Raw genomic sequence first — 25,915 nt, 5'->3', positions numbered from 1 at the left:
AGTGACTCATGTTTTCGCAGGAACCCCTTTGGAAGTTACCTTATTTGTACTCAATCTCAGATTACTTGATTTGTTGCTCAGCGTTTTGTGTGTCAGAGTTCAAACACCCACACGAGGGAAGCGCTTGCGATGTTTCTGTCTTCTCCTTCTTCTGGCTCTTTTTTTTCTTGCCCCTCTCAGATTCAGTTTTTAACATATTCGGACAAGTCTTTTAATATCTTGCGCAAAGAGAGAGGCTCCTTCGCGGGGAAAATACGCAAGCCCCCGTTTCCTTTTTCTGTCGATAAGACAGTCCGTGCCCTTCCAAAATAAATATGAGAGATATTAGCAATCATGCTGGAATTTTTCTTTTTTTTTTTTGCTATTCATGGAAATTTTTGGGGGTAATTCAAGCATGTCTTTCCTCAGTGTTACATGCTTCTTCGTGATAGATAGATAGATAGATAGATAGATAGATAGATGGCCTATTAATGGTTGGGAAAGAAGAGAGCAATAAAACATGATGGAGGGGTGAAGAAGGAGGGGGCGGGGAGGGATGGGGTGAGGAGACGAGGTTAATCCAAACAGACATGTGCCAGGTTATTTTTACGACGGTCCCATCAGCCATTATCTGCCTGCTCTGTTATGGTTAGGGATAAATACAGACCTGGGCAATACCAAGGAGCGGTAGATGTGTGTGTGTGTGTGTGTGTGTGTGTGAATGGTTTTCTTGGTGTAATGTGCAGTTTCATGTGCATGTAGTCTCCCTCTCTCTCTCTCTCTTTTCTCCTCTGGCTCTCCTCCACCGCGGCAGCCAGGGACGATAACCACAACAGTTTATTCCATTTCATCAGACGCCCTCCTGGCCCATTTTAGTCCTAATGGACACAGAGCAGAACTCGCCTTTTTATCTTCTTGCTCAATAAAAAAGTCCTCGGGCCCCGTCTGCTCATGAGACTCTCTGTCTCTGAGCTAAATAAATATCTGCGCACCGAATGAGCTGGTGAGTCGGAGGGGGGGGGGGAGAGGAAGCGCTGGAGAGAGCCTGTGTTTGTGATAAGTGAAGTAGCGGGGGGATTTTCTAATTTTTTTTTTTTTTTTCTGTGGGAAACAAAACATTTGGAGGACTCGAACTCGGTTACATGATATCATATCTGGCATCGGGCTTGCATCTGTGAGTTCTCCAAGCACCTGTGTTTAAGGCGTGGAGTGAAAATTAACGAGGGGGTTTAAACTTAGACATACAGAGAAATTAATCTGTGTGTGTGTGTGTGTGTGTGTGTGTGTGTTTACGCAGGCATGTGTTTGAAAGATGTAAGCGTCGTGTGTATTTAAAAGCCCCTCGACACTATTTTTATCATTTGGTGCTTATTTAAAACGTGCTTTTCAGTGTTGCCTGAGTTACTATCTCCAGCGTTGCAGATTTACGCTCACCTGCTGCCTCGGGGAAACCCAACAACAGCGTTTTTTAGGCGACTGTGTGTGTGTGTGTGTGTGTGTGGTTTCACCCCATCTGGTAATGTGCGAGAGGAGCAGAGGTGACGGCGAGTTTAAAGCCGGAGAGAAATGATCTGCAAGGTTTATTATCTTTAATTAGCATCCAGGCGAAAAAGATAGATAAGGACCACCTTCTCGCTGACGGATCTATGTGCGTTTGGTTTTTTTCTTTCTCCAAAACCAAGAAGTATCATCAGTCCTGGAAAAAGGCCCAGATGCTTCCAGTAACACCTTTATTTTTACCTCGACGTGGATGAGTACACTGTATATCAAACGCAATCTGTTCTGACCCGACTACCGAAAGCACATCTGCTGTAATTAGTAAAACACACCTGAACACCTGCATGAGAAGCAAACGTTCAAAGGCAGCTTTTAGTGCCTGTTAGCAGAAGAAGCCGATTTATTTATTGAGGCATCATCCCAAAACTCATGTGTGGTGCAAACATGGCGACGTTTTAACCACCTGGACAGAAAGTTCAGACACTTTATCCAAGGAAATGTATGTGCACCATCCACTGATGGACCATCTGCTGCAGCACAGTAAGATTAAGTCAAATTAAATGGTGCTCCAGTTCTGGAGTCAGGAGGTCAGCCCTGTCGAGACAGTTTGTAATTCGTCACCGGTGCGCATTTGCCTGTCACCAAAATTGAGCTGGGCACCAAAAGTGTACGTACCAGTGGCAGACTCGTGGTGTTTGAGGGGCAGGGGAGAAAATAAAAAGAGCACCAGCTCTATGTGGTGGGGCACCAGCGCACAGGAAGTTGTGATGTAGTTATAGTGGAGTGAGGGCACCCTAGAGGGCACTTCGTCATGCTTTATCTACCATAGGGGCATCCAAGAGGACATTTTCATGGGGTCACATGGTCGAGCTGGCGCCCTTTAACAGCTTGCAGCATATATCTTACACCCATGCGTGGCCCGCCCGGCCGCCGAAACAAAGAAGAAACCAGCGTGGATCACAACACAACCAAAAGAAGTGAGACTTTATTCTCCAGCCTGGATGAAATGACTCCACTACATCTTTTACAGCAAATAGCGTTTCGCCGCTGTATTAGTGTTTAAAATCTCGGTTTTGGAAGCTTTAAAGCAAACAGAACTGACGTACATGTGTTTACAAATAAGAAATCATAGAAGTTGAAGGGGATTATGATTCTTACTCAAGTGCACACAAACACACACTTCTCACCTCCTCAGATGCAGATCGCTGCTGTCAAATAAATAAGCCAGAAAATAAATACACATCAGACAGCTGCACAACAGCTGATACACCGCAGTGACAGAGATCATTTGCGCAACCGTGCCAGAGCTTTTGAGAGGAAGAAAGACAGATTCATATACACACTCGTGTGTATAAAATGTGTATGTGTGTGTGTGTGGTCATCATGACTACGCAACTGTAAGCGGTTATACTTGAAATTAACTGATGAATTCCATCAAACTTCTTTGGAATCACAAACAATGCAGCCCTGGAAACAATTGGAAACAAAACTTTCCCAGAAAACAAGCAGGGAGGCAGCAGGAGAGAAAGACTGAGAGATACACACAAAAACAGAGAATAAATGAACATGGATAAATGGGGAAAGGGGTCAAATTCAATGTCTGCAAACATGGCTGCGTTCTGCTTGAGTAAGGTACCACTGCCTCTTTAACACAAAGACTGTAGATGTATATCTCTCTGGATGGTGGTAACGATGACTCTTTGGGGGAATGCCCTTGCATCTTTTTTCTGTCAAAACCGATCGTTTCCTAATCATTTCATTTTCTTCATTGCAGTCCCAACTGTTAACGCAAGGAATACAGAGTCCTGTCATCTGTTGACACTCTCTACGTTGACTCAGGATAAAAAATGGTACCACAAATAGAACTGACACATGGATCTGTGTCTTTGTCCTGACGTTTATTTCCTGAATGGATGTAGAGCAATTCAAACTTCTAATCAACCGCTAATACGAGGCGTCCTCAGCGAAAAGTTTAAAAATGTCATCCGGAATCTGGAACCGATCAGCAAGCCTGCAGCCATTTTTGTGTTTTCTCATAACTGCCTGCACTTTGGTGTCATCGGAGAAATATGCAAGAACATGCACTGGGTATTTAGCATGATAACACAATGGTCAAATGCTAACTATCAGCGGAGGGGTCAGCAGACATCTGTTTGTGATTACCCGCTTAAAGGTGCGGTGCTGTTGTGTCTGTCCTCTGCTAATAAGTGGACCTGTCTGTTAGCTGCACTGGAGCTAGGGTTACGCTCACAAACAAATACATGCGCACACTAATGAGCTAATACACACTCACACAAACACACACTTGTCTGCTTCCTGCCTTGGGACTTTGGGGTTCGGAGGATCTTTAAGGTCTCTGGAGATTAGATGCTAGGTGTGTGTGTGTGTGTGTGTGTGTGTGTAAGGCACACTTTTTTTTTTATCACAACTCACATCTCACCTCTTCGTCATCTCCTGTTAGCCTCCGGTAGCTTTAGGTCCGTGTCTCATGGGAGAACTGATACACACACTCGCGCAAACACAGATTAGGCCTGAAATGAGATGAGAGAAGGTGCTGCCAGGGTCAGCTACCTTAATCCTCCGCGCGCACGCACACACACACACGCACACACACACGCACGCACACACACACACACACACCATCAGTTGCCAAATCATTAGTAACTAAGAGCCAAGCAAATCCACTACATTTCATAATTTCACATTCCTTTCTTTGTCTTCCCTTTATTAGTTTCTCTTCTCTCCGGCCTCACATATCTGTCATAAATACACCCCATGCCTTTTCATATTTATATTAAACAGCGGAGGAGATTTGTTGTTGTATATTCTCTGCCTGTGCTGCTCTCTGTGGGTGTACCTTATGTTAGTGTGCGAGGGTGTGCGTAAGAGATTGTACACATAACTCAAATGTGCAATGTTTGTACAAGTTCCCTCCCAGTACTTCTGGGGGGGGGAGTATCAGCGGAGTAGCCCAGGAGGAGCCTCCATCTTAGGCCCTGGCGGGGGTGACGGTTCCCCAAGGGACCTGCGAGGCAGATTGTAGTGCTGGAGGGGAGCAGCCACGGAGAGGAGGAGGGGGATATGCGTAATGTCTTCGCCCAGGAAGGCGGAGGTTTTTCCTGCATTCAGGGTAGTCAACACGTCCCTGTGCTATCAGCGGCTCTGGATGGTTTATCCAGAGATATCGGAGGGCTATGTGGGTGTATCTTACACAAGCCTGGAGTTTGTTCACGTAGACAAGCGTAGGCTCACCCCCGCCACTACATGGAGACATGCGAAGAAATACATAAATGTGAAAACACACACTACTCACAGTGGAGCTTGGGGGTGTATCACCAGCCTTTAGGGATTGCTCCTATCGCTCTTCCTGGGCTCTGATAATACTATCCCTGTGCACTGTGAGCTACAGTATTACCACTGAGTGCCATAGAAAGTTATAGATAATCAGTGTGTGTGTGTGTGTCTGTATCAGTGGTCTGTTTGTGAGTGTGTAGCTATGAGCTAAGACAGAGGAGATATGATGTGGTGAGATCACTTCATCTGCAAGGGGAAACCAATTTCCTTTTTCAAAATAATAAGAATACATTTGTGGCAATTCCAGCATTAAAATGTTGATAGTAAATAAAATACAGACTTCTCCACTAACAGTTTGTTCCCCCTTGGTTGCTACTCGTGATTTTGTCCACCTTATTTTGAGTGTTACAAAAATGTCCATATATAAACGGACACACACACACACACACACACACACACACACACACACACACACACACACACACACACCTGTCGTTCCCTCCTGAGTGATGAGGAGGAAGATGATCAAAGCCCAGAACCTGATCCGACCAATAAGAGCACCGCGCTGTTTATCATCCCCCTCCATCGTCGCCCTCCATGTTAACAGCAGCCTGACTAATCAGGTGTGAATAATATCAGCGACGGTCCGGCATTACACCGCTAATTAGGTGTGCACAAGGATAATCCTGACATTATATCTCCCTTCATTTACAGAGATCTGCCAGGGATTAGACTGGTACAGCTGCATGAAATGAATATACTATACTGCTCCAACACTTTGACTTTGGTTGTATCTTAAATCGAATAAACGTAATCTCTAAAAGTTGAATCTCTGTAAGGCACGTCGAAAAGCTCTTCATTTGAAATCCTCATTCAAATATCACTTTCAAACTTTTGATTCTAGTTTCAACTGTTGGGGCCAAAGTTTAAACGTTTTAACTTAATGGGTTAACCCTTCAAACTTTGAAATAAATGTAAATGTCATTCATGTCTTGAAAAACTACCATGCGTTGTTGTATATGGATCAGCTCCATCCCCCTGCAAGCCTCCAGTGTGGTTATGTGGTAATTGTTGATGGATGGACAACTAATGAACGTGAACTTAAGCACTGCTAAGTCCCGCGATAATTAACGATGTTCATGCATTGTATCATACATAGCTGCGTTTTTATGGATCCCTCCATTTTATCTTTAAAAGGCCCACCCTATGCTGCCTCTGATTGGTCGACAAGGTATGAACACACCCTCTGATTGGTCAACGGACTCAACACAAGGCATAGTGGTAATGCCAGTGGATGGCTAACCATCATGCTAACAACATCAATATCTGTTTTCAGCATGGAAAATGGACCATTGCACGTTGCCCTCTTGACAACACGTAGTCTCCTTCTGGCTAAAAAGAAAAGTAAGTCACCAACATGCAGTTTTCCAGAGAAATCTAGTGTGTCGACTTATTTTTATATGCAAGGTACAAACATATTTATTGGCGTTACACAGCACATGGTTGCAGAAGAAAATTCCTTTGTGCTGCACAAAACACAGAACATATATACAGACATTTATATACAAATATACACAAACACATTGTGCAGCTGAATTTGCATTAGGGTGAAAGTAAACAGCAGCAACAAGAAGGTGATGATAACGTTGGCATCAAAAGTTTGACATCTTGTAAACACTGTCCATCCACTTTGACTGAGTGTGAGCACCACGCATCAGTGATGTAAACAGAGTATCACTCACCAGATCTCATTGGCACCTTAGAGCCACACATGTCACTTTAACCAGACTGAAATGCCACAGTTTTTAAGTTATCGAGATAGAGCTAACTGTGTGTTAATAGGATTAAGTGTGTGGCTGCGTCTTGGCTGAAAAGCTTGTTTTCATTGGACTGTTTTGACTCTATTTGTTTTGGCTAGACAGAATTGACCAGACATCCAACAACATGGAGAGGAGTTGGGAGTGGGAACAGAGGAGGAGGAAGCGGGGGGGGGACTAAGGATTTAGTAGGGTGCACACATACACACACACACACACACTGGTACCACTGTGTGAGATAGAAAACTGAGCACTGTCCCTCTCTCTGTTTATAAACTGTACCCTCAATCACAGTGACAGAGAACAGACTCTGAAACCCAGCACTGTCCTCCACTGCCCTACTGCCCAGTGTTACACAGAGCTACACACACACACACACACACACACACACGCACTCGACCTGTTTTTTTTATCTGTGCATCCGATCAGCAGGCCACGAGTTACACCAGAGGTTGCCGCAGAGGTTAAAAAAGTGTCACACTTCAGGAGAACACATGCTCACACACAAACACACTCCAACTGCAGCTGCATCACGTCTCACTTACTTCCGACAGGCCACTTTGGGCACTCAGCCAACTCAAGTTCAAGCCAATACAACTCCAGTAACGGTGCGTGTATGCGTATTCTGAGCAGAGCCGTCAATACAGCAAGCGTCTTCGGACATTCGGCCACAAGTTCAGTAAAAAATGTTGTTAACATCTTTGTTAGTTTGCCCTACTGTCTTTACCTTGTTTTTCTCTCCTCTCCTTTCCCAGGGTTAATGTGTTATTGACCTCCGTCTGTCGTTTTCCATTCTCTATACAGTAACAACTGGAAACTCTTCTTTAAGTAGTGGAACATACCACAAATGATTTCCCTTCAGCCTGTCTCCTTTTCCCGCTTGCCTCTTAAATGTAATGACGCAGATTCATACATCCCGAAGATACGCATAAGCATTTTGCTGCATCCCAGTTGGAACACATTGTGAAACCTAAAATGAACTGACCAAATATAAAAAAAGTGCATGTGCCTATTCCTGCTTTTGGGTCTTCCACCCCTAAAAGCAAACGTTTCGAAAGCAGCTGTGAGAGTGATGAATCTGAAAAGGCTCCCCTTGCGGTGATTGGAGAACTGGTCATAGACGATGACCACGTCAGTAGCTGTGCAGCAGTTAATCAAGAGCCAACTTAATGACCCGTCTCAGTATGCTTTAAATAAAGTGCTTGTCTGATTGTCAAACACTGTCTAAAACAGCTCCCAAAAACAGGAGCAAGCCCATGAAACAATTGGCCGTTCATTCAGCACACTCACTCTTTTTGGCGTTCTTCAGCAATTCAAGTATGTACACACAAGTTATACGCCATGAATGCATAAATGAAAAGCTGTCTGAATGTAGAAACCGAGTAGTGTTCTTGCCTAAACCTAATCAAGTGGTGTTCTTGCCTAAACCTTACCAAGAAGTAGTCTTGCCTAAACCTAACCAAGTGGTGTTCTTGCCTAAACCTAACCAAGAAGTAGTCTTGCCTAAACCTAACCAAGTGGTGTTCTTGCCTAAACCTAACCAAGAAGTAGTCTTGCCGAAACCTAACCAAGTGGTGTTCTTGCCTAAACCTAACCAAGAAGTAGTCTTGCCTAAACCTAGCCAAGAAGTGTCCCTTACCGAAACCTAACCAAGTAGTGTTCTTACCTAAACCTAACAAAGTAGTTTTTTGTTGTTGCCTAAACTCAACCAAATTACCAGCATGCTATAAAGGTGGTATGTATTGTTTTGGAAACGGTGTTATATATTGTTTTTAGAGTCGCTAGCAATATACCTGTCCAGTTGTTTAGTTGTGAGGATGCACAAAAACAACCCAAAAAAGGAAAAAGAAGAAAAATATGTGTAAAATATTCAACACTATCTGTCTTCAGACGCAGGTCACATCCCAGGTTTGTCCTTGTCAAACGGGCCTGTTGTTCCAGTTGGACAGATTGGTGAGTTGAGGAGAGGAACATTTAAGCAGTGCAGGGGCTCTTTACAGATCCCCACATTCATCAAGATATCGCAAGATTTCCTCACATGCGTTCCACAACATCCATAACCATTCGTCACAGGCATTGCTAAACCCCCGATACATGTACCGCGGATGCACACACTTACGCTCATAAGTGTGCATGTGTGCGCACATTCCAGAGACCAATACTCTCCAACTCCCTCACACAGTAAGGACAAGACTTCCAGGTCATTAACCTACACTGTGACAGAATATCAGTCTCATTCTGGCGAATCACTGTTTGCCTCCCTCCGGATGCTCCTGTCACTGCATATCAAAGGATTGTTGTCTTTTTGAAATATAATATGATATTTCCACTCCCATGAACATCTTCATAATTCTCTCTTATTGCCCAGTTTGTCCGCCAGATCCTTCTTGCCCCGACTTTCTCCACTCCCTCCTGCATCTTTGCACTCTCTGCAACCTTTCTTTCAGTTGTTTTACTTTGATTTTTCTTCTTTTTTTGGAGGCACTTGAACTGAGGCAAAAAAAAAGGCAATTTGTGCATACGTGTGTGCGTGTGTGTGTCTGTGTGTGTAGGGGGAGTATGGCGGTGATAAGGGGACAGGGAACTGGAGTGCCAAGACATAGATGGATGATGTTTTTCTCACCCCAAGCCTCACTCCGAGATTACAGTTTCTCATTCCGTTCTTGACAGCCACCAAGCAACTAGTCTCCTTCTCTTTTTCATTTTCTGTTGTTTTATTTCATTTTTTCTTTGTAAGTGGAATGTTTTGCTAATAAATAAAACAATATTATGCCTCAGATCACGGTCCCTTTCGCTCACATAATGTATTGTTCCCATGCTTCTTCGTCTTTTTCAGCTAACACTCCTGTGTTTAGAAAAAATGGCAGAGGAAGGAAGATGAGGAGAGCCGTTTCGGTGAAAAATGAGAATGTGTGGCGAGTCTAGTTAAAAAATTGTTTTGATTTAGGTCAAAGTGAATTTTCACAGCCAAATTCACAAGCAGTGGTACACTCAGCCTGTCGATGTGGCTTGTCGGTGGTCTTTTTGTGCTTGTGTGTGCTCCCAGAGGTGCTGTGGAGATGCTGGGTGTGGTTTCCTGTTTTGCCAGAGCTGATACCTGTTGCACACCTGCAGCGCGTTGAGGCAATCAGCTCCATGTTAAATACCCGGTCTCTACTCCACTCGCTGCTCATGTGGTCTCCTTGTGAAACGCTCGTCCTCTTGTGTCTACTCCTGGATAAACCCCCTGGCCTCACCCCAACCCAGCTTCCCCAAACCTCCACCACCAGCCTGCTCCACCTGTGAGCCACCTCTCCTCTACCACCAGTCTATTCATCGTGCTCAATAAATAGGTTTAACCATTTCCCTGTTTATGGTGTCCACTTTTGGGTCCAGATATACTACTTCAGATCTGAAGAGTTAGGGAGCACTGTTTTTGACCTAATGCCACAGTGAGAATACAGTAGCTCACAAATCCCATCTTTATAATCTAATGCAGTGGTTCCCAACCTTTTTTCCTTGAAGCCCCCCTTGCCTGTGTCCACAAAAAGCCAGGCCCCCCCAACCCGCATACACTAAAAGAATAAAGTGGTTAATTACAAACTTTTATTTGCAAAAATAAACAGCTATATTCTCCTAGTTTTACAATGTATATAGATACGTGTCATCAGGTGTATCACACACAAACACAAACACACACACAACCAGAATAGGCCTACCAGAGAGCAGAATAGGCCTACCTCATAGGGGTGTTGGTAATAAATAGCTTAATGAATTTAAATGTGGACCAAGAAATATGTTTCAATTTGGATTATAGAGAGTTTTGATTGGGTGTGTTACTGGGATTTTATGCAGTCCAGGGTATAACTGGCCATTTTGACTATTTTTGATTTTACCATTATATTTCACCTCAAAAACTATTTATATTGCCTTGTTTGGTGTCATTATTTTCAGCACAACTTCACATGTGTGACTGTACAGTTATTTTTTAATTTTGACACACATCTCTCAACTCTCTCACCATCACTGTCGGTCCCTCCACAACTTCCTCCTGTCCCCCAGCAACCAAATCACGTGTCTTGCCATGTAATTTTGTGATTGGCTGGTGTGGTGCCTTTTTCCACCAATAGGAAAGTGTTTTTTTCGCTCGCAAACTTTTACTGCTTGCCGACACTTGTCGTGAGAGAAGTCCGTTTTGACCGTCTCTTCCTGCACCAAACGTGCAGCAAACGTGACGGTAATGATAACGGAAAAGCGTACCGTACATTATTTATCCGGTCCGGTTTTACTTGGCCTATTAACACAATTTAAAAACTGGTACACAGCTTGAAGGCTGCTCCAACACATAAGTCGGACTGAGACTCACTGAGGCTCCATCTTGCTGCTACATCACCTTAAATAGGTCACATGATTTTGACGTGCAGGCGCGTCAATCGACCTCAGAGGGTTGCACAAATATAACTTTAACCTCACAACCTCAGAACAGACAAAGTCGTGCGACCTCCTGGTGATCTCTGGCGCCCCCCTAGGGGGGGTGCGGACCCCAGTTTGGGAACCACTGATGTAATGTATGGATTGTTTTTCACATTTTAATGTTGAGTTGAGTTTTTAAATCTCACTTTTGTGTGCAAGGAAATCAAATCTATAATGACACGGCAGCTATTTTACAAGATATGGCCTAGGATGGTGAAAATGGTTTACTTCTTTAAAAACGAAGTCACATAGCCTTAGTTATGTAACGTTACTCATTAAACTTTCAGGAGGACTCACTGTGCTGACAAATTTGCATAGGTTCCTTGCAGTCGTGATCCCAATCACGCGTGAAGGGCAGAAACGAAAAAGCAGAATGGACAAGATGGAGGGAAGTTAATAAGTTATCGTTGCTAGGAATTGTTGTTGAGAAACAGGGATCCACACTCCAGCAAATGAGAGAAACAAAAACAATGACTTTTCTTCTTCTTCTTCTTCTACACTCGTGAAAACGCAGCTATCGGTGAACAGTGTTGGCAACCCATTGATTAACTGCCCGTGTTGTCTGGAATTGAAGCGATGCAAACTATTACACAGATATCACTCCATTCAGAAAATGGCAGCAGTGGCAGCGTCTGCAGGTTTCACTTCACACACCCTCGGACGTATACGAATGTCAGAGGGGGATATAAACAGGACTTTCCCGTAAAAGAATGTGAAATGGCACCATTTCTCAACATTTGAAGTTGCTTTAAACACTTAACAAAGGTGTTTGTGCGTGTGACAGAGAGAGAAATGATTATGACCCGAGGCATCAGGTGTCCCCCCCCCCCGCCCTCGGTGGCCTTGCGTGGCAACATCTGGAACCTGTCCCCTCATTGCGACATCACACAACCGGCCTAACCTTTGACTCCGGACCGGCTAATTAGCAGCATGTCCCTCCATAACTGCCCGGGTCCTCTCTTTTTTTCTCTCTCCATCTTTCTCACTTAACCCCCCTCTCCACCTGTTGCCTCATGTCACTGTGTTTGTGTGACCGAGACTCTGGGAGGGAAAGAATCGGTCACGGGGAAGGTAATTTGTTTTAACATTCACATGAAGGACCTCGTGGTGACTAAACAGGCCCGGTGTCGGGAACATTCAGATATTTTGTTATTAATTGACGGACATAAACTTTAATCTACTAAATGCCATGAGAATAAAAGCCTTTTTTTCAAGTACAAATAAAGTTATGACAGAATTACATCAGGATCTGTGTTTTATTGATGCACAGGGGAGAGAATTAGGGCCGTGCTCTGTTTCATGAGCTATTTTAGTTCATCTCCCTCTCCCCGACTCTCTCTGGTGGATCCATGTATCTCAGAGGTGATCATCAATCTAACGGACTCTATTATTACTTTTCCACAAAGTGCTTTGATTTCCAGCCCACCCAGGAGATTAAGCCCCCCTCCTTCCTCCCTTTCCCTCTCCACTCTGTCCGTTCACCTATCTATTCTTTTTCTTTCTCTCTGTCCGCACTGCGTTTCGGTCCCATATCTCCTTTTTCCTGCAAACTTCCCTTAAGCTTATTTTCAACTTTATTTTAAAACCCAGCTCCTCGATCCACGTGGATGAAACGGAGCGGCGGTGCCTGTTCAGTGCACTGTGACACCGGAAGCAAGGGGGGTTAAAGGTCAGCTCTCGAGAGACACACCTCTTATCCCTGCACACGCCTCAGCTGTGCAGGCAAAGACGTTGAGTTCACACACGCACGCACGCACGCACGCACGCACGCACGCACGCACGCACACACACAGTCTAGCATCCCAGCAAAAAAGATCTGCAGCTTCACACATCTGTACAGTTTTCAGTATGAATGTGCACAACCAGTTTCCCTCATAATAAACAATATATATTTAAAAAAAAAAAAAAAAGAAGTCAGCAAGATGCACATGACTATTGTCAGTGTTGTACCGGTGCAGCCAATCCACAGAGCTCCAGAGACTTGGTTGTTTGGACTTGGCCCTGAGTGGTCCGGTGCATGGAGCATCGGTGTGGAATGATGTGGAAGGCCAAACAGCGGATTGTGGGATTGTGGGTGCCGGGTATCCATTACATCAGAGGGGACCAAGGCGCCAGTTTGCCATTCGAGACGTGACACCCCCCCCCCGTCCTTGCACTTTATCCTGTTAACTGGCAAGATGTGCTGAAAGTTGCGTGGGCCCTGGGAGCGGAAGAGGCTAATAGCAAAAACATATACATTGTAATTGCGAGGTAAAACCTACAAGGATTGAAATGAATAGTTTTGATGTTGCATAAAAGATTTTCCATTTCCCCGCAATGTTAAAGATTTAAAACAATGGATTTAAAAAACAACAGAATACTCAAATCATTGTTATGGCAGTTACATCTACATCATTTTCAGCTAGACCCTTCTCAGTCAAAAAGATATGACTATTAATGCCCTCGTCCTTCTCGTTAGTACCTGTCTCATTAATATAAATCTCTGAAGTGTTGACTTTATATTGCACCTGCAGTGATTTTGCATGTTACACATGTGTCTTCAAGGTAGCAGTTGTTTTTTTAAATAAAGGGACAACAAAAATTTGCCTTGGCACCAATTCAGAACTAATCATTAGAAACTGCTATCACTCTAAAATGAATCACCTTCAATAACATATTGCAGCCAAATTAGCTATTTTATTAGAATTGACAAAGATTAAATCCTTAGTTAATCACACTAATTTGCAGAGGTAGATACCTCCGATCTAGGGCTACAAGATACACTGATTTTCTACTGAGCCGTCTTGTGATTTTTGTTTCGCCATTACTGTTTAAGTGGGCGTACTTGACCTCGTTTACATGTGTGCTCAGGTTATGTTTTTTGCAGGTACTGAAGGGGTGTGTTCAGATGTTTTATACACTTTATGAGAACCTGGTATATCTTAACACACTGCAACATTAGTAATGTAATCACATGAGTTAGCAGTCAGACTAGACAGTACTTGAATGCTTAAAAACTTTGTGATTGAATAAATGTGTATTTATGCTAATTACTTCGACTGTATATGTGTATATATATATATATATATATATATATATATATATATATATATATATATATGTATATATATATATATATATATATATATATATGTATGTATATATATATATATATGTATGTATATATATATATATATATATATGTATGTATATATATATATATATATATATATATGTATGTATATATATATATATATATATATGTATGTATATATATATATATATATATATATATATGTATGTATATATATATATATATATATATATATATGTATGTATATATATATATATATATATATATATGTATGTATATATATGTATGTATATGTATGTATATATATATATATATATGTATGTATATATATGTATGTATATATATATATATATGTATATATATATATACATATATATATATATATGTATGTATATATATATATACATATATATATATATATATATATATATATTTGAACAAGGAATATTGATTTGGGATTACAATTAATGTGGTTTTATTTTAGACTTTACTGAAAAGAAAAAATTTGTTAACCGGACCTCCGTCCCATGTTTGCTCTAGCCAATGTGCCAGCCACAAATTTTAAACATTATTACAACCTGCTAAAAGTGCCACAATAATAAATTGTATTTATTCGTAATATGTTGTAACTGATATATTGTAACCACATGAGTTTGGATTGGAATGGGCAAAAGTTAAAAGCTCTAAACCTTACATATGAATATTGCAGATCGTCACAGTTAGTTAGGTAAATACCTTGGTTCTCGGTATAAGAATAAATGTCTCTGTGAGAGTTACATGTACATGATTATACATGAAAAATTGCCTAAATGAATCAAAGATTGGTGAGTGAAACTGCAGCTAAATTAAACTACATATTCCACATCTAACTGGGGAACCATCCAAGGTCCCTTGGGGTCCCGGAACCCTTTGGGAACCAGCGTGTTAGCTCAGCACCAGTGTCTCCTCCCAGCATGAAGCAACGCCCTCTCTCCCCACGGAGATAAAAACTGTTCCACTCTGCTCCCTTCACGCACAGATAGACAGTTCATGAACTCATCTCCGGTCCGTGTGTGTGTGTGTGTGTGTTCGTCCACCCTGATCGTTCCCGTCCATGTTGTGATCCCGCTCCGGTCGGAGACAGTCTACCATGTCCACCGGGTCTCTCAGCGATGTCGACGACGAGCTCCTGGACGGCATCCTCAAGTTCGGCTCCTCGGGCAAAGACTCCAACGAGAGCACGGAGGAGAGCTCCAACTGCGAGGGCGCAAGCGACGCGCCGGGCAAGAAGCGCAAGACGGCGTCCCGGAAAACGGCACCCAAGGGTGTGGCGCAGCAGGAGGGCAAGCACGTGCAGAGGAACGCGGCCAACGCGCGGGAGAGAGCCAGGATGCGCGTCCTGTCCAAAGCCTTCTCCCGGCTGAAGACCACGCTGCCCTGGGTACCGGCGGACACCAAGCTCTCCAAACTGGACACGCTGCGCCTGGCGTCCAGCTACATCGCGCACCTCCGGCAGATACTGGCCAACGACAAATATGAAAACGGATTTATCCACCCTGTGAACCTGGTGAGACTTACAGAGAGGAGGGGGAGGCTCCACATTTATGGGTTGCATAGACAGAACGCTTAGGCTACATATGGAGAGGACGTTAAAAACAGAGGCCCAGTTAGACTTTTATTAATCCTCGAGAGCTTCGTTTTTATCAAAGGCCACAGCACTGAAATGTCTAGATTTGATCATAATCTGGTTTTAGACTCCTGCAACTGCAAGGCCTCTCGGTAAGAGCACCCAAGTGTCGGATGAGGGTGATGGCGTTGTGAAGCAGGTGCATGAGAGGGCCGCAAGCGACAAATCCTGTTTCTGCAGACTGTGTTGAGGCCTTTTGTAGAGAGAAAAAAAAGGGGCATATATCTCACTGAATAATTTCCAAATAATGCAGCACAGGCAGCACAGCACTGGGCCTCAAATTATGACCTGGAACGAGCTATAATAAATGCGCAATAAGGCATTTATTGTTATGTTTTATCGTGTATAATTTCTGGAAAAATCACTGTAAACCCGTCAGACGCATTCGTTGGTGCAACTTCTTCCATTTAATTCAGTGCATGAACATCTTGGTTGTGTTTTCGCCCGATCGATGCGGGTGATTAATCGACTCCTCACTGGTCTGATATGCCCTTTTTTTGTTTGTTTGTTTGTTTGTTTGTTTGTTTGACTTTCGCTGCCTCGTGTTGATGACTGCGCACTGTGCCTTGTGTTTGTTCCCTCTCTCCGCAGACGTGGCCTTTCATGGTTGCAGGTAAGCCGGAGAACGACTTGAAGGAGATGCTGAACACGACGAGGCTATGCGGGACTACGGCGTCCTGACGGGACCAAGACGGAGACCCCCCCTCCCCCCCCCTCTGCGCGTTTTTTTTTTTTTTTTTTTTTTTTTAAAAAAAGGAACAGGGATTTATTTTTTATTTTTTTCAAGAAAGAAAGAACACACGGATTGGGACTGAAACGAAACGCACGTCTCATCTCCGCTGACTTTGAGTGGGAATAAATGGAGAGAGAGAAAGATGATCCTCTCTCCTTCGTTCCCGTAAAGACAAATTGAATATTATTTAAATGCATCCTGTCACATATTGTTGTCTTTGCTGGATCAAAGATAAACTGCGCGCTTTAAATCGCTTAAAAAAAAAAATAATGAAATAAAAAAAAAACTCTGCAGATGCATTTTTTTTTTTTTACCCCTGCAGGCCTGTTGGCGGCCGCACTGTGATGGATGTGAAGGAAATGTTTGTACAGATTACATGTATATAAAATATATTTGCATCACTTTTACGCTCCGTGTGCTGAATGTTTTTTTTTTTTTTTTTTCATTCCCGTGTGTGGGGCCCCGTGCTCGCTGTGACCCGCTGACCCCCCCACACTCTTATCTCCGCGCTGAGCCTGAGCGCCACCGGAGATAAGTCTCCCTCTGTTGTTTCTAAAAGATAACAGTGGACGCAGTGGTCGTTGCATAAACAAAACGTTTGCCTTCAAAAGATGCAGTTTAAAACAAAGTCAGATTAAGTGTATGTCCCCTGCAAGTTTCATTGATGGATCCGCGAAAATGTAAAGAAACGGTGAGATTTAAACTTTTAATACAGAATAAAACAAACCATGTAAGCATTTAACTTTTTATATCACAATTCAGACACTGTCACTTATTTCTGGGGCTATATCGCCGCAAAATAGGCGTCAAATGTGGTCTTTACGCACAGACTAATTAACCGTCGTGCGCTCGCTAATTGGATCGCCAATCAGAGGTGAGGAGCGGAGCTGCCAGAGGTCATGTTATGTACAAAAAACAAAACATGCGCGCTGAGCTTTAATCCCGCCCAGACCAGTTGTTTTAATTCGCTCGGGTTGTGACCGCTGTGTTTACATCAGGCCGACAGTTATTTATGCGCTCAGCTCTGACACGCGGCCTCTCCTCTCTCCCTCTCCCCCCCTCTCTCCCTCTCTCTCTCTCATTGTGGTCTGTTGGGTAGAAGGTAAAGATGGAGATGGATGCTGCTGCTGCTGCCGCTGCTTCTGCAAAAGTGTCCACATGGCAGATCACTATTTTATTAACACATTTTTCCTTCACTAGTCTCCTCTTCCTCTCCAGAAATGCTAGGCACCCCGCCTGTAACTCCACATTTGGAGGTGTGCTCTGATAAAATCCAGCGATTGAATGTAACTTAGTACAATTCTGATGTACTTTTACTTGAGCGTTTGCATTTTCTGCTACTTCATATTTCTGAAGGCAAACATTGAACTTTTTTACTCCTCTGCATTTATTTGAAGGTGCACTATGTAGTTTTTAGAAAAGAATAATAATAATAATAATAATAATAATAATAATAATCAGAGGACAAAGATCTTTATTGACTGATTTTTTTTATGCCTAAACAAACAAAATAAATAAACTCTCTTCAATTTTCATTCCTGACAAACAAACTGACCTTAAAGAATTTCATACTGTTTTACTTTATGTGGCGGACCCTGCCACCTTTCAAGCTTCAGTGTTCTGGGGACCTTATTTTCCTCTGAGAACCGCTTGTTTACTAATTTATGTAAAAAAAAGGAAATATCTCTGAGTTTGTATTATGACCTCATTAATATTGTAAATATTAAACTTCTGAGTTTGAATTTCTTCGACAAAACTACATAGTGCTCCTTTCATTGCTGCAGTTACAAGTTGCTTTTTTAAGAATACTTACTGCATTTAAAGTTGTTGTTTTTTTTATCAGCAGTCTGATTAAATCATAAACAAACAAACAAACAAAATACATTTGGGTAATTGGTTGACCTAACGTACATGTAAATATATGTATTATTTACTTTTACTTGTCATTTTTGATACTCACTACCAGAAAATTACTTTGATAGCCAAACTTAATACATTTGATACCACATACTGCACTAGACATTTACTCAACCCATTTGTATGGGTGATTTTTCCCTTTTTTTTTTTAAGTATGACCTTTATTTAGTAGTGACGTTGCATTTGCTTGCACATTTAAAAAGTGTGTTTTTTTTATGTCGCCTGCTTGTACTTAATATTTTCTTATTCCCTTTGCTCCATTGTTATTTCAGAGGCAGAATTTTTAATCCTATACTTCACATTATTAGTTACATTTTACATGCAAACGTTTTGTTGAGTTGATAGAATATGATGCATCAACTCACTTTGGACTGAAAAGTGGTGCAGATAACAATTAAATAAAAGGCAATGTAATGTGGAGATTGTATGTGGTCAGGGTAGATAATTACAGTACGGATATGTAATATTACAAATGTGGATATTACAGAATAAACTATGCTGATCACACCTATTATCCAATAAACATTCATTGATTTCCTATCACATGTTGTAGGCTGTTGCCTGGCCTTGACACCAAGATCAGCAGAGGCCAGTTTCAACTGATGGAGAACAAAATATCCTCATTTGTTTTTGTTGCAAACTATTTTTCATGACATTTTGAAGAAATAATGCTTTTAAAAAGTGACAGAGACAAAACCATTTCATATTGTGGTGTTGACACATCCCCAGCGTCCCCAGTGTGAATGACACCTATGCAGTCGAGCAATTATGAGGTCAGGGCAGAAGTCAAGAATAAAGAAATTACAAAAGCCTAAAAGTGGTCTGATATTTGGCCTCCAGATATTTTTCATTGTGGGGGCCAGAAGGGGCCACTGAAAATCTTTATGTACTCAAATAGTTAATATTTATTTAAACTGAGCGTGAAAATTTCATTCTTGATTCACGAAAAGTTGTGGTTTTACAAACTCTAATAAAGGTCCTCTCACTACCTTTCTCCTGATCTGTGAGCAGCCCCTCATGGTCCTCACCACCAGAACCATTCTCTCCGTCGCCATTGAGATGTTTACGTTATCATCGAGGCTGAAGTGCTTGTTTTCTTGCTTTTCTTCTCAATTATTCTCTTCAGTGACCGGCAGGAGAGACGTGTCTGAGTTCAATCACTCTAACTCGTTCACCACACTTCACCCTGTGCGAGAAAAAAAAAAAAAAAAGAGGACAGCACCAACCGTCCGTTCACAGGAACAGTAAGACTGAGTGCCGTGGTAATAAAAGAGTCCCACCGACGTCTCTTCAAGGACCCTCACCTAATACATCAGGGGGCGGCGTGGCAGGGGCCTCGCCGCCACCTCAAAGGGACCACCGTGGAGAAAATAAACTTGGCCGCCTCTCTCCTGGGGCCAGCTGCAGAGAGCAGAGAGAGGAAAGAGAGATAGAGGAGGGAAGGAGGGAGGGAGGGGTCTGCATGAGAGCAGGGCCGGGATTCCCATACTTGCTAATTGTTTTGTTGGACGGCTGCCCAAAAACTGTGATGTGAAAAAGGATCGACGGGCTGAGGGGGAGGGAAGGAACCACATTGTGCTCCAGCTGATCCCGTCATGCTACCCATCGGCCTCCCTGGTTCCTTCAGATCACTTTTTATTGGCATGACTGTTCGGCTTTAGTCATCAGTTTATGCTGTTCATGACAGCGTCTCTCTCTGTCGGCGTGCACATGAATATTGAGCAGAAATATCAGCCAATGGAGAGACACTTTTTCGCTCTTGGGAAGATTAGTTTCTCATCAGACTCTTGGTAGAAACATCACTGCCTTTTTCTCCTGTGACATCACTATGCACATCACATATCATCACTCCCTAACGCATCTGTCTGCGCATCGGTGTCCTGAGACTGCCATCTTCTGGACAAAACATAATGTGTTTCCACAGACACGGTTAACTCCAGGCGTCCCTAGAAACCCATTGGAGTGTTATGGGCACATGTGATTTCATACTGCGAGACACATTACTGTCACTGGTTTGCCCTTCTGTAAGACGTGAAATATGCCATCGTGAATGTGAATGCAATTGTGGACATGTGGCGATAGTCTTCATTCATATATGTATGAAAATGCACAGGTAATAATTTAACATTTTCCACATTTGAATAAGAAACAAACACAGGACTTTCAGACATACAGGTTCATGACTGTATCCAGAGAACTGTCGGTCATGACGTCCTCTTTCGCGTTCGTTTATCCGTGCTGGGGTCCTGTCCACCCTGAGAGACACAAGTCCCTGTGCTAGCAGTGAATTGGTTACATAACGCTAACGTGTACTGCTCATCCAACACCGGAAGTTCGTTTACGCACATCAGTCACACACTAGCATGAGCTATAGAAAGGTATTATTTGAAATGGGAAAGATTTCTTCATTACATTCATTTCCCCTAAAGATGTACAAATGCATGCACACACACACACATCAATAGTTTTGCTCATTTTAATTTTTCATATTTTACAACTTAATGTCTTAAAATGACTTTCCATTTTCACGTATTTACTGTATGCCCACCTTGCCCTTTTATCTTCATTTTATGTCTGTTTATATCCTTATGCTTTTCCAAAATTCAGTAAGAAGTTCATGAAAAAAGGAAACAAACACATGCATAATTAATTAAAAGAAAAAAAATCACAATATCCACAATGCATAAAAGATGATTTGTGATTCCTTTTGTGATAGATTGTTACAGATTTTTAGTGAGCTGACATCATCATTTAAAAAGCAGGAAGCCGCTGAATGTGCTGTGATTGTTTACGTTATCAAAGACTGAAGTGTCTTCTGGGAGGACCAGGTGTAGCTCATCACCGACATTCAGTTCTAGAATAACAGCATTCGACAGGTACTCAAAAAACTCATTATACCTGGTCTGCAAATTATATATAATGGATTTCCCATTATGAAATAGTTGAACTCCCATTGAGCCCTGATTTGTTTGACCACATATTGTGAATCTGAAATAGTACACTCCTTTCACAGGTGCAGTGAAGAAGCCGGTGGTTGGACTGTAAGCGTCACCAACATTGGTGAAGACGTTGCTGAACTTTAGGACTGTCGGAGTGTTGTAAGGCCCTACACCTCCAGATTCTGTCAAAGCAGCATAAAATGCCATCTTTGCACTCTGTTCAATCAGACTGTCCACTTGGTGCTCAGTCGTGGTCATCCTGCTTGCTAAAGTTGTAAGTTCACCTTCCTGAGCCTCATCCTGAGCCTGCAGGTTTTCCATCCTGCGCCTCAGGAGCTGCAGCTCGCCCTCACTGGCGGTCAGCCTGCCTCCAACGGCCAACAGTTCAGCTGCCTGACTTTCAAGATCAGCCCTCAGCTCCACGTTGACTTTCTTCAGCTCTTCCACTCGCTGCTCGCTGGTTCTTAGTCTCTTCTGCAAGGCAGCGCGATCCCTCCTCAGCTCCTCCAGCCTGGTTCCAGTGAGGAGAAGAACCAGTCTCTGCTCGTCTGCTTGCGTCTCTGTCTCCATCAGCCTGCCTTCCACGTTCCTCAGCTCCACCCTCTGCTCCACCACCATGTCTCTCAGCATCCTCAGCTCAGCCCAAATGTCTGAGTTGATGGTGGTCTTGTATTTTGACCCATCAGCTGTGCTATCGGGTTCTGGTTGCTGTTCTTTGTCAGGCGGGAAGTCCAGGGGTTTGATCTCCCATTCGACGCTTGCAACTCAAGAGGCCATGAAACAAACAGGCTGAGCAGCAAAAACCGCGAAGGTGAACGCGCCCTCATTGTGCTGTCTATCAGCGCCTCCTCAGGGAAAAATGGAACTGATTGCGGCTCAGTTACCTTCTTTTTAATCGGAAAAGCAGCTGACGTCGTGAACGCTGTACTGTGTGCTTTTGATAATGAGTTTGGCAAACTCTCAGAATAAAAAAGTGAAAAGTGGGACACGGGTAAATCGAGACACGTACACAAGGTCATGTGAGAAATACCAGATGGCGCCTCACTGAGGAGGGTGGTGTTGTGCTGCCGTCGTTTGTGGCCAGCTTGTTCCTCTGTCTTAATACTCGTGTTTTGCTGTATCTAAGTTGTTAACACTTTGAACAACTTAAACATATACATATACATTTATTGAAAACCAAAATGGCACTCGGTAGAGAACATACCTCTGCTAAGGCCCAACAGTTAGTGGGTAAAAAGTTCCTGGTTCTGTTCCTTTATCCGGATCTGCACCAAAAGTTAATTGGGTCGACTCTGGGTCGAGACACATACTCCATTTAAGTTTTCTGGAAATCTGTTTGATAACATCAACAGGAAAAAAGTCCACTGAGCTTCTGTGTAGCTCATGAAAACATTAACCAGAGATCAACAGAGTAAAGGTGTACTCTTAAATACAAGAATAGTTTTGGCTCTGTCAGTTTAAGTGGGAGAGGAGAGAAAGGTTCCTGTATACCTATACACATTCTTATGGGTCACCTTGGTCTCTGTATTGGGCTGGGAAGTGTTTATGCAAATGTATGAGAAACACATAATTTGAATGGTCCTTTATTTAGACAGGCGTTTCAACATTTGTCAGCGTTACAATGCTGGATATTTTTAAGGAGACCTCGGGACATCTCCAGCTGTGTTTGTGCTGACAAACCCTAACCAGGTGATTTTTGTGCCTAAATCTAACCAGAGCAATAGCCCAGCGTTGTCTTAAGATTTGAAAACTGAACCCAAAGAAACATAATGTTCCAAAATAAAGAAATGAACATTTTTACTGTCGTTTTGCTCAAATGTAACATCACTTATTCTGTCGATTGGATTGAAGTTCTGCCAGCACCATTGGGAATTTATCCCACTGCCTTTTTTTTTTTTTTTTTGCTTTATCTCATGTCTCTTTTTATAAACCTGTGTGCTACTCTGTGATGTTTAATGAGAGACCCTGCCAAATTATTTATCAAGAACACATGCTGCTGCTCTCATGACAAAGGTCATCTTAACACCTTGAAGGCAGGCCACCAAGCAGTTTAAACCAGTAGATGGCAGCAGAGGATCCCCTGTAATAAAGTTGTGACTGTCAAGAAAAGCAACACATGCGACAGTGTAGGTGAAAGTGGGAAATTAAGTTGAATTTCATTTCTCTTGGAGGATTTAGACTTTGAACTAAATGGAGCTGAAGTGAGGATCGCTGTTGTGGAGGATCACGGTGGAAGAGTGAGATGAAACAAATTAGCTTAAATGCTTTGGTAAAAGAGTGCTGACTGGGTTTCCTCGTTTGGGGTATCAGATATAGGTTAGTGAGTGCCGGACATCGGTGTGTCATGCTCATCATGCTCATCATGCATTCAAAAAGTTGCCAGATATACGAACATGACTGAGGTTAGAGAACAGCTGGTGATGCTGTCGATCCGTATCAGATGGCATGGCAGCCTGGCACAGCCGCCACCAGAGCAGAGGAGATGCCAGAGATAGCTGAGGTCTGCCCAGACCACCTACCCATGTTTACTGGCATGGTCCACTCCTGTGTGTGTGTGTGTGTGTGTGTGTGTGCTGGCACCAGTACGTGATTATTAAAAGGAGCGCAGCAGGTGTCTGCCATGAGACTTCTGGCCTTTACGTCATCGTTGGAGCTATCTATGCAGTCAATTATCGGTATTTATCTCCCACGTTCTTCTTGCCTCAGAGAGACAGTGCCTTTTGCCACAAAATTGGACTTTGGACGCATCACTGAGTCTGTCCCAATATGTCCTCTTACATCAACAACTAAATAGGCTGATTGCCAGTGACTCCCCTAACAACATATATGACTCATTGGATCATTTCAGCATCAGACATACAGGACCTTTTTTGTCATGTTGTTAAAGGTGCACTTTGCAGTTTTGATGAGGAAATTTCAATCCGAAGAGCCTCATGCCTCAGCAAACTAAATAAACAAACTATCTCTGTTTTCATGAATACACTGAATAAACAAAATGATCTTAAAGGACAACATAGTTTCATACTGTTTTACTTTGTTTATATGTGGCAGACCCTGACACCTTTCTAGCTTCAAACAGTTTCTAGTTTTGGGGACCTTATTTTCCTCTGAGAACAGCTTGTTTACTCAGTTATGGAAAAAAAAAGGCTGCAGTTTGGTTAAGTTTAGGCACTAAATATAGTTTGTTAGGTTTAGGAAAATATCATGATTTGGGTTAAAATAAGTTAATATTTAGTAAGAGTTACATTACATGATATACATTAGATGCATCAAAATAACTCACTAAGGACTTTTGTTTCCATACAACACACGGACAGCCTTCTACTCAGTTTCCTTCATCTTATACCACAGAACCTGACTTCCTCCTTTGAGCCCATCATAATCACTACAGCAACTAGAGGTAACTTTGAATATGTAATCTTCCAGTGTTCTTAACACTAATCTATGAAAATATACAGATTAGGATTCCGTTGTGCTGATATTTGTTGATATTTACATAAAACAGTTTTTTGTTCTTTTAAACACTGAAGGTTTAAAATGGATGCTGCAGCCTGCTCCTCGTCATCGTCAGATCAAAGCTCAGACAGCCTCCCTCGCACACACACCACCCTCACACAAACACATAGCTGTGAGGAAGACAACTAGAACAGATGAACATCCATCCCTGCCTGGGTGCTTCCAACCGTCCCATTCCTCCCGAGCTGTTAAACAGCGTAGTAGGGGAAAAACAAATACATTTCACTGCGTAACCCACAAATGAGCTCAAAGTGCTTGCTTGTGTGCACAGATTTATGTAGCCTGAAGTACTTCACATTCAGCAGACTGTGAAGGAATTTGACCCGCACATGGTGGCTGTCAGCTCGTGTTTTGGTGACTGTGTCATGTACTAATATATATGGACTAACCTGCACCTAGAAGCCAGTGTTTATTTAATTTTTTTAAGGTAGGCTACAGGAAACAACTGAAAACAATAGATGACTATTTCATTTCAGCCCGGTCACCAGAATGAAATGTTAGCATTTTACATCTCTGTTACCGCAAACGATGGAAATGTTAAAATGTGTACGTTTCATATCATGTATCAACATTTCTACGCTATATGTCATATCAAGTTCAGATTACGTGTGTACAAGCTGACTTTTATTTCGAGAGGAGGAGGATACGGTGATGGAATGACAGCTGGACCAGACGGCCGCCGAGCACTTTTTTCGATACCGCATTTCAAAACTTGCAAGTGGAACCACTGTACATTTTGACGAGACGATGGGATATGTCCAGCCCCGTATGTGACAGCAGAAGCCAAGATCTTTTCCTTACCCTAACCAAACCATAAGCTCAGCGTCGTCTCAGCACAAAAAATGAAAATATAACCTAAAGAAATGTACATTTCGACATATTCGTGGATTGCAGGAGCGTACATCGCCAACATTTTTTCTGGCTACCAGGTTTTTCTTTTGCGCTTCTCAGACTTAATCAATTATTTATTTGATATGTGGAAATTTGAGGAAGAACAGTCGACTTTACCGCAGCATTGCGGGTTGTTAGGCC

The 25,915-nt window shown here is 42.6% G+C and overlaps 2 protein-coding genes across 2 annotated transcripts; one reads left to right on the top strand and one right to left on the bottom strand.

Moving 5' to 3' along the window:
• The first annotated feature begins 15,118 nt into the window (after positions 1–15,118).
• Positions 15,119–16,918, top strand: tcf21 (transcription factor 21). Its single transcript, XM_030404592.1, has 2 exons — positions 15,119–15,658; positions 16,370–16,918. Exons 1-2 carry the CDS (start codon positions 15,242–15,244, stop codon positions 16,457–16,459), a joined length of 507 nt encoding a protein of 168 aa, XP_030260452.1. The 5' UTR covers positions 15,119–15,241; the 3' UTR covers positions 16,460–16,918.
• Positions 16,919–20,902: 3,984 nt separating this feature from the next.
• Positions 20,903–22,165, bottom strand: LOC115574405 (complement C1q-like protein 2). Its single transcript, XM_030405905.1, has one exon. The coding sequence runs from the start codon at positions 21,995–21,997 to the stop codon at positions 21,176–21,178; it is 822 nt and encodes a 273-aa protein (XP_030261765.1). The 5' UTR covers positions 21,998–22,165; the 3' UTR covers positions 20,903–21,175.
• Between the last annotated feature and the right edge of the window lie 3,750 nt (positions 22,166–25,915).

The sequence above is a fragment of the Sparus aurata genome, chromosome 22 (genome assembly GCF_900880675.1).
Source record: "Sparus aurata chromosome 22, fSpaAur1.1, whole genome shotgun sequence".
Taxonomy (NCBI): Eukaryota; Metazoa; Chordata; class Actinopteri; order Spariformes; family Sparidae; genus Sparus; species Sparus aurata.
This window is presented reverse-complemented; position numbering and strand designations above follow the sequence as displayed.

Excerpts from the sequence above, each read along its gene's own strand:
- tcf21 (XM_030404592.1), top strand. The coding sequence starts at position 15,242 with ATGTCCACCGGGTCTCTCAGCGATGTCGACGACGAGCTCCTGGACGGC. Across the intron at positions 15,659-16,369 it reads TTATCCACCCTGTGAACCTG|ACGTGGCCTTTCATGGTTGC; the intron begins GTGAGACTTACA and ends CTCTCTCCGCAG.
- LOC115574405 (XM_030405905.1), bottom strand. The coding sequence starts at position 21,997 with ATGCTGAGAGACATGGTGGTGGAGCAGAGGGTGGAGCTGAGGAACGTG.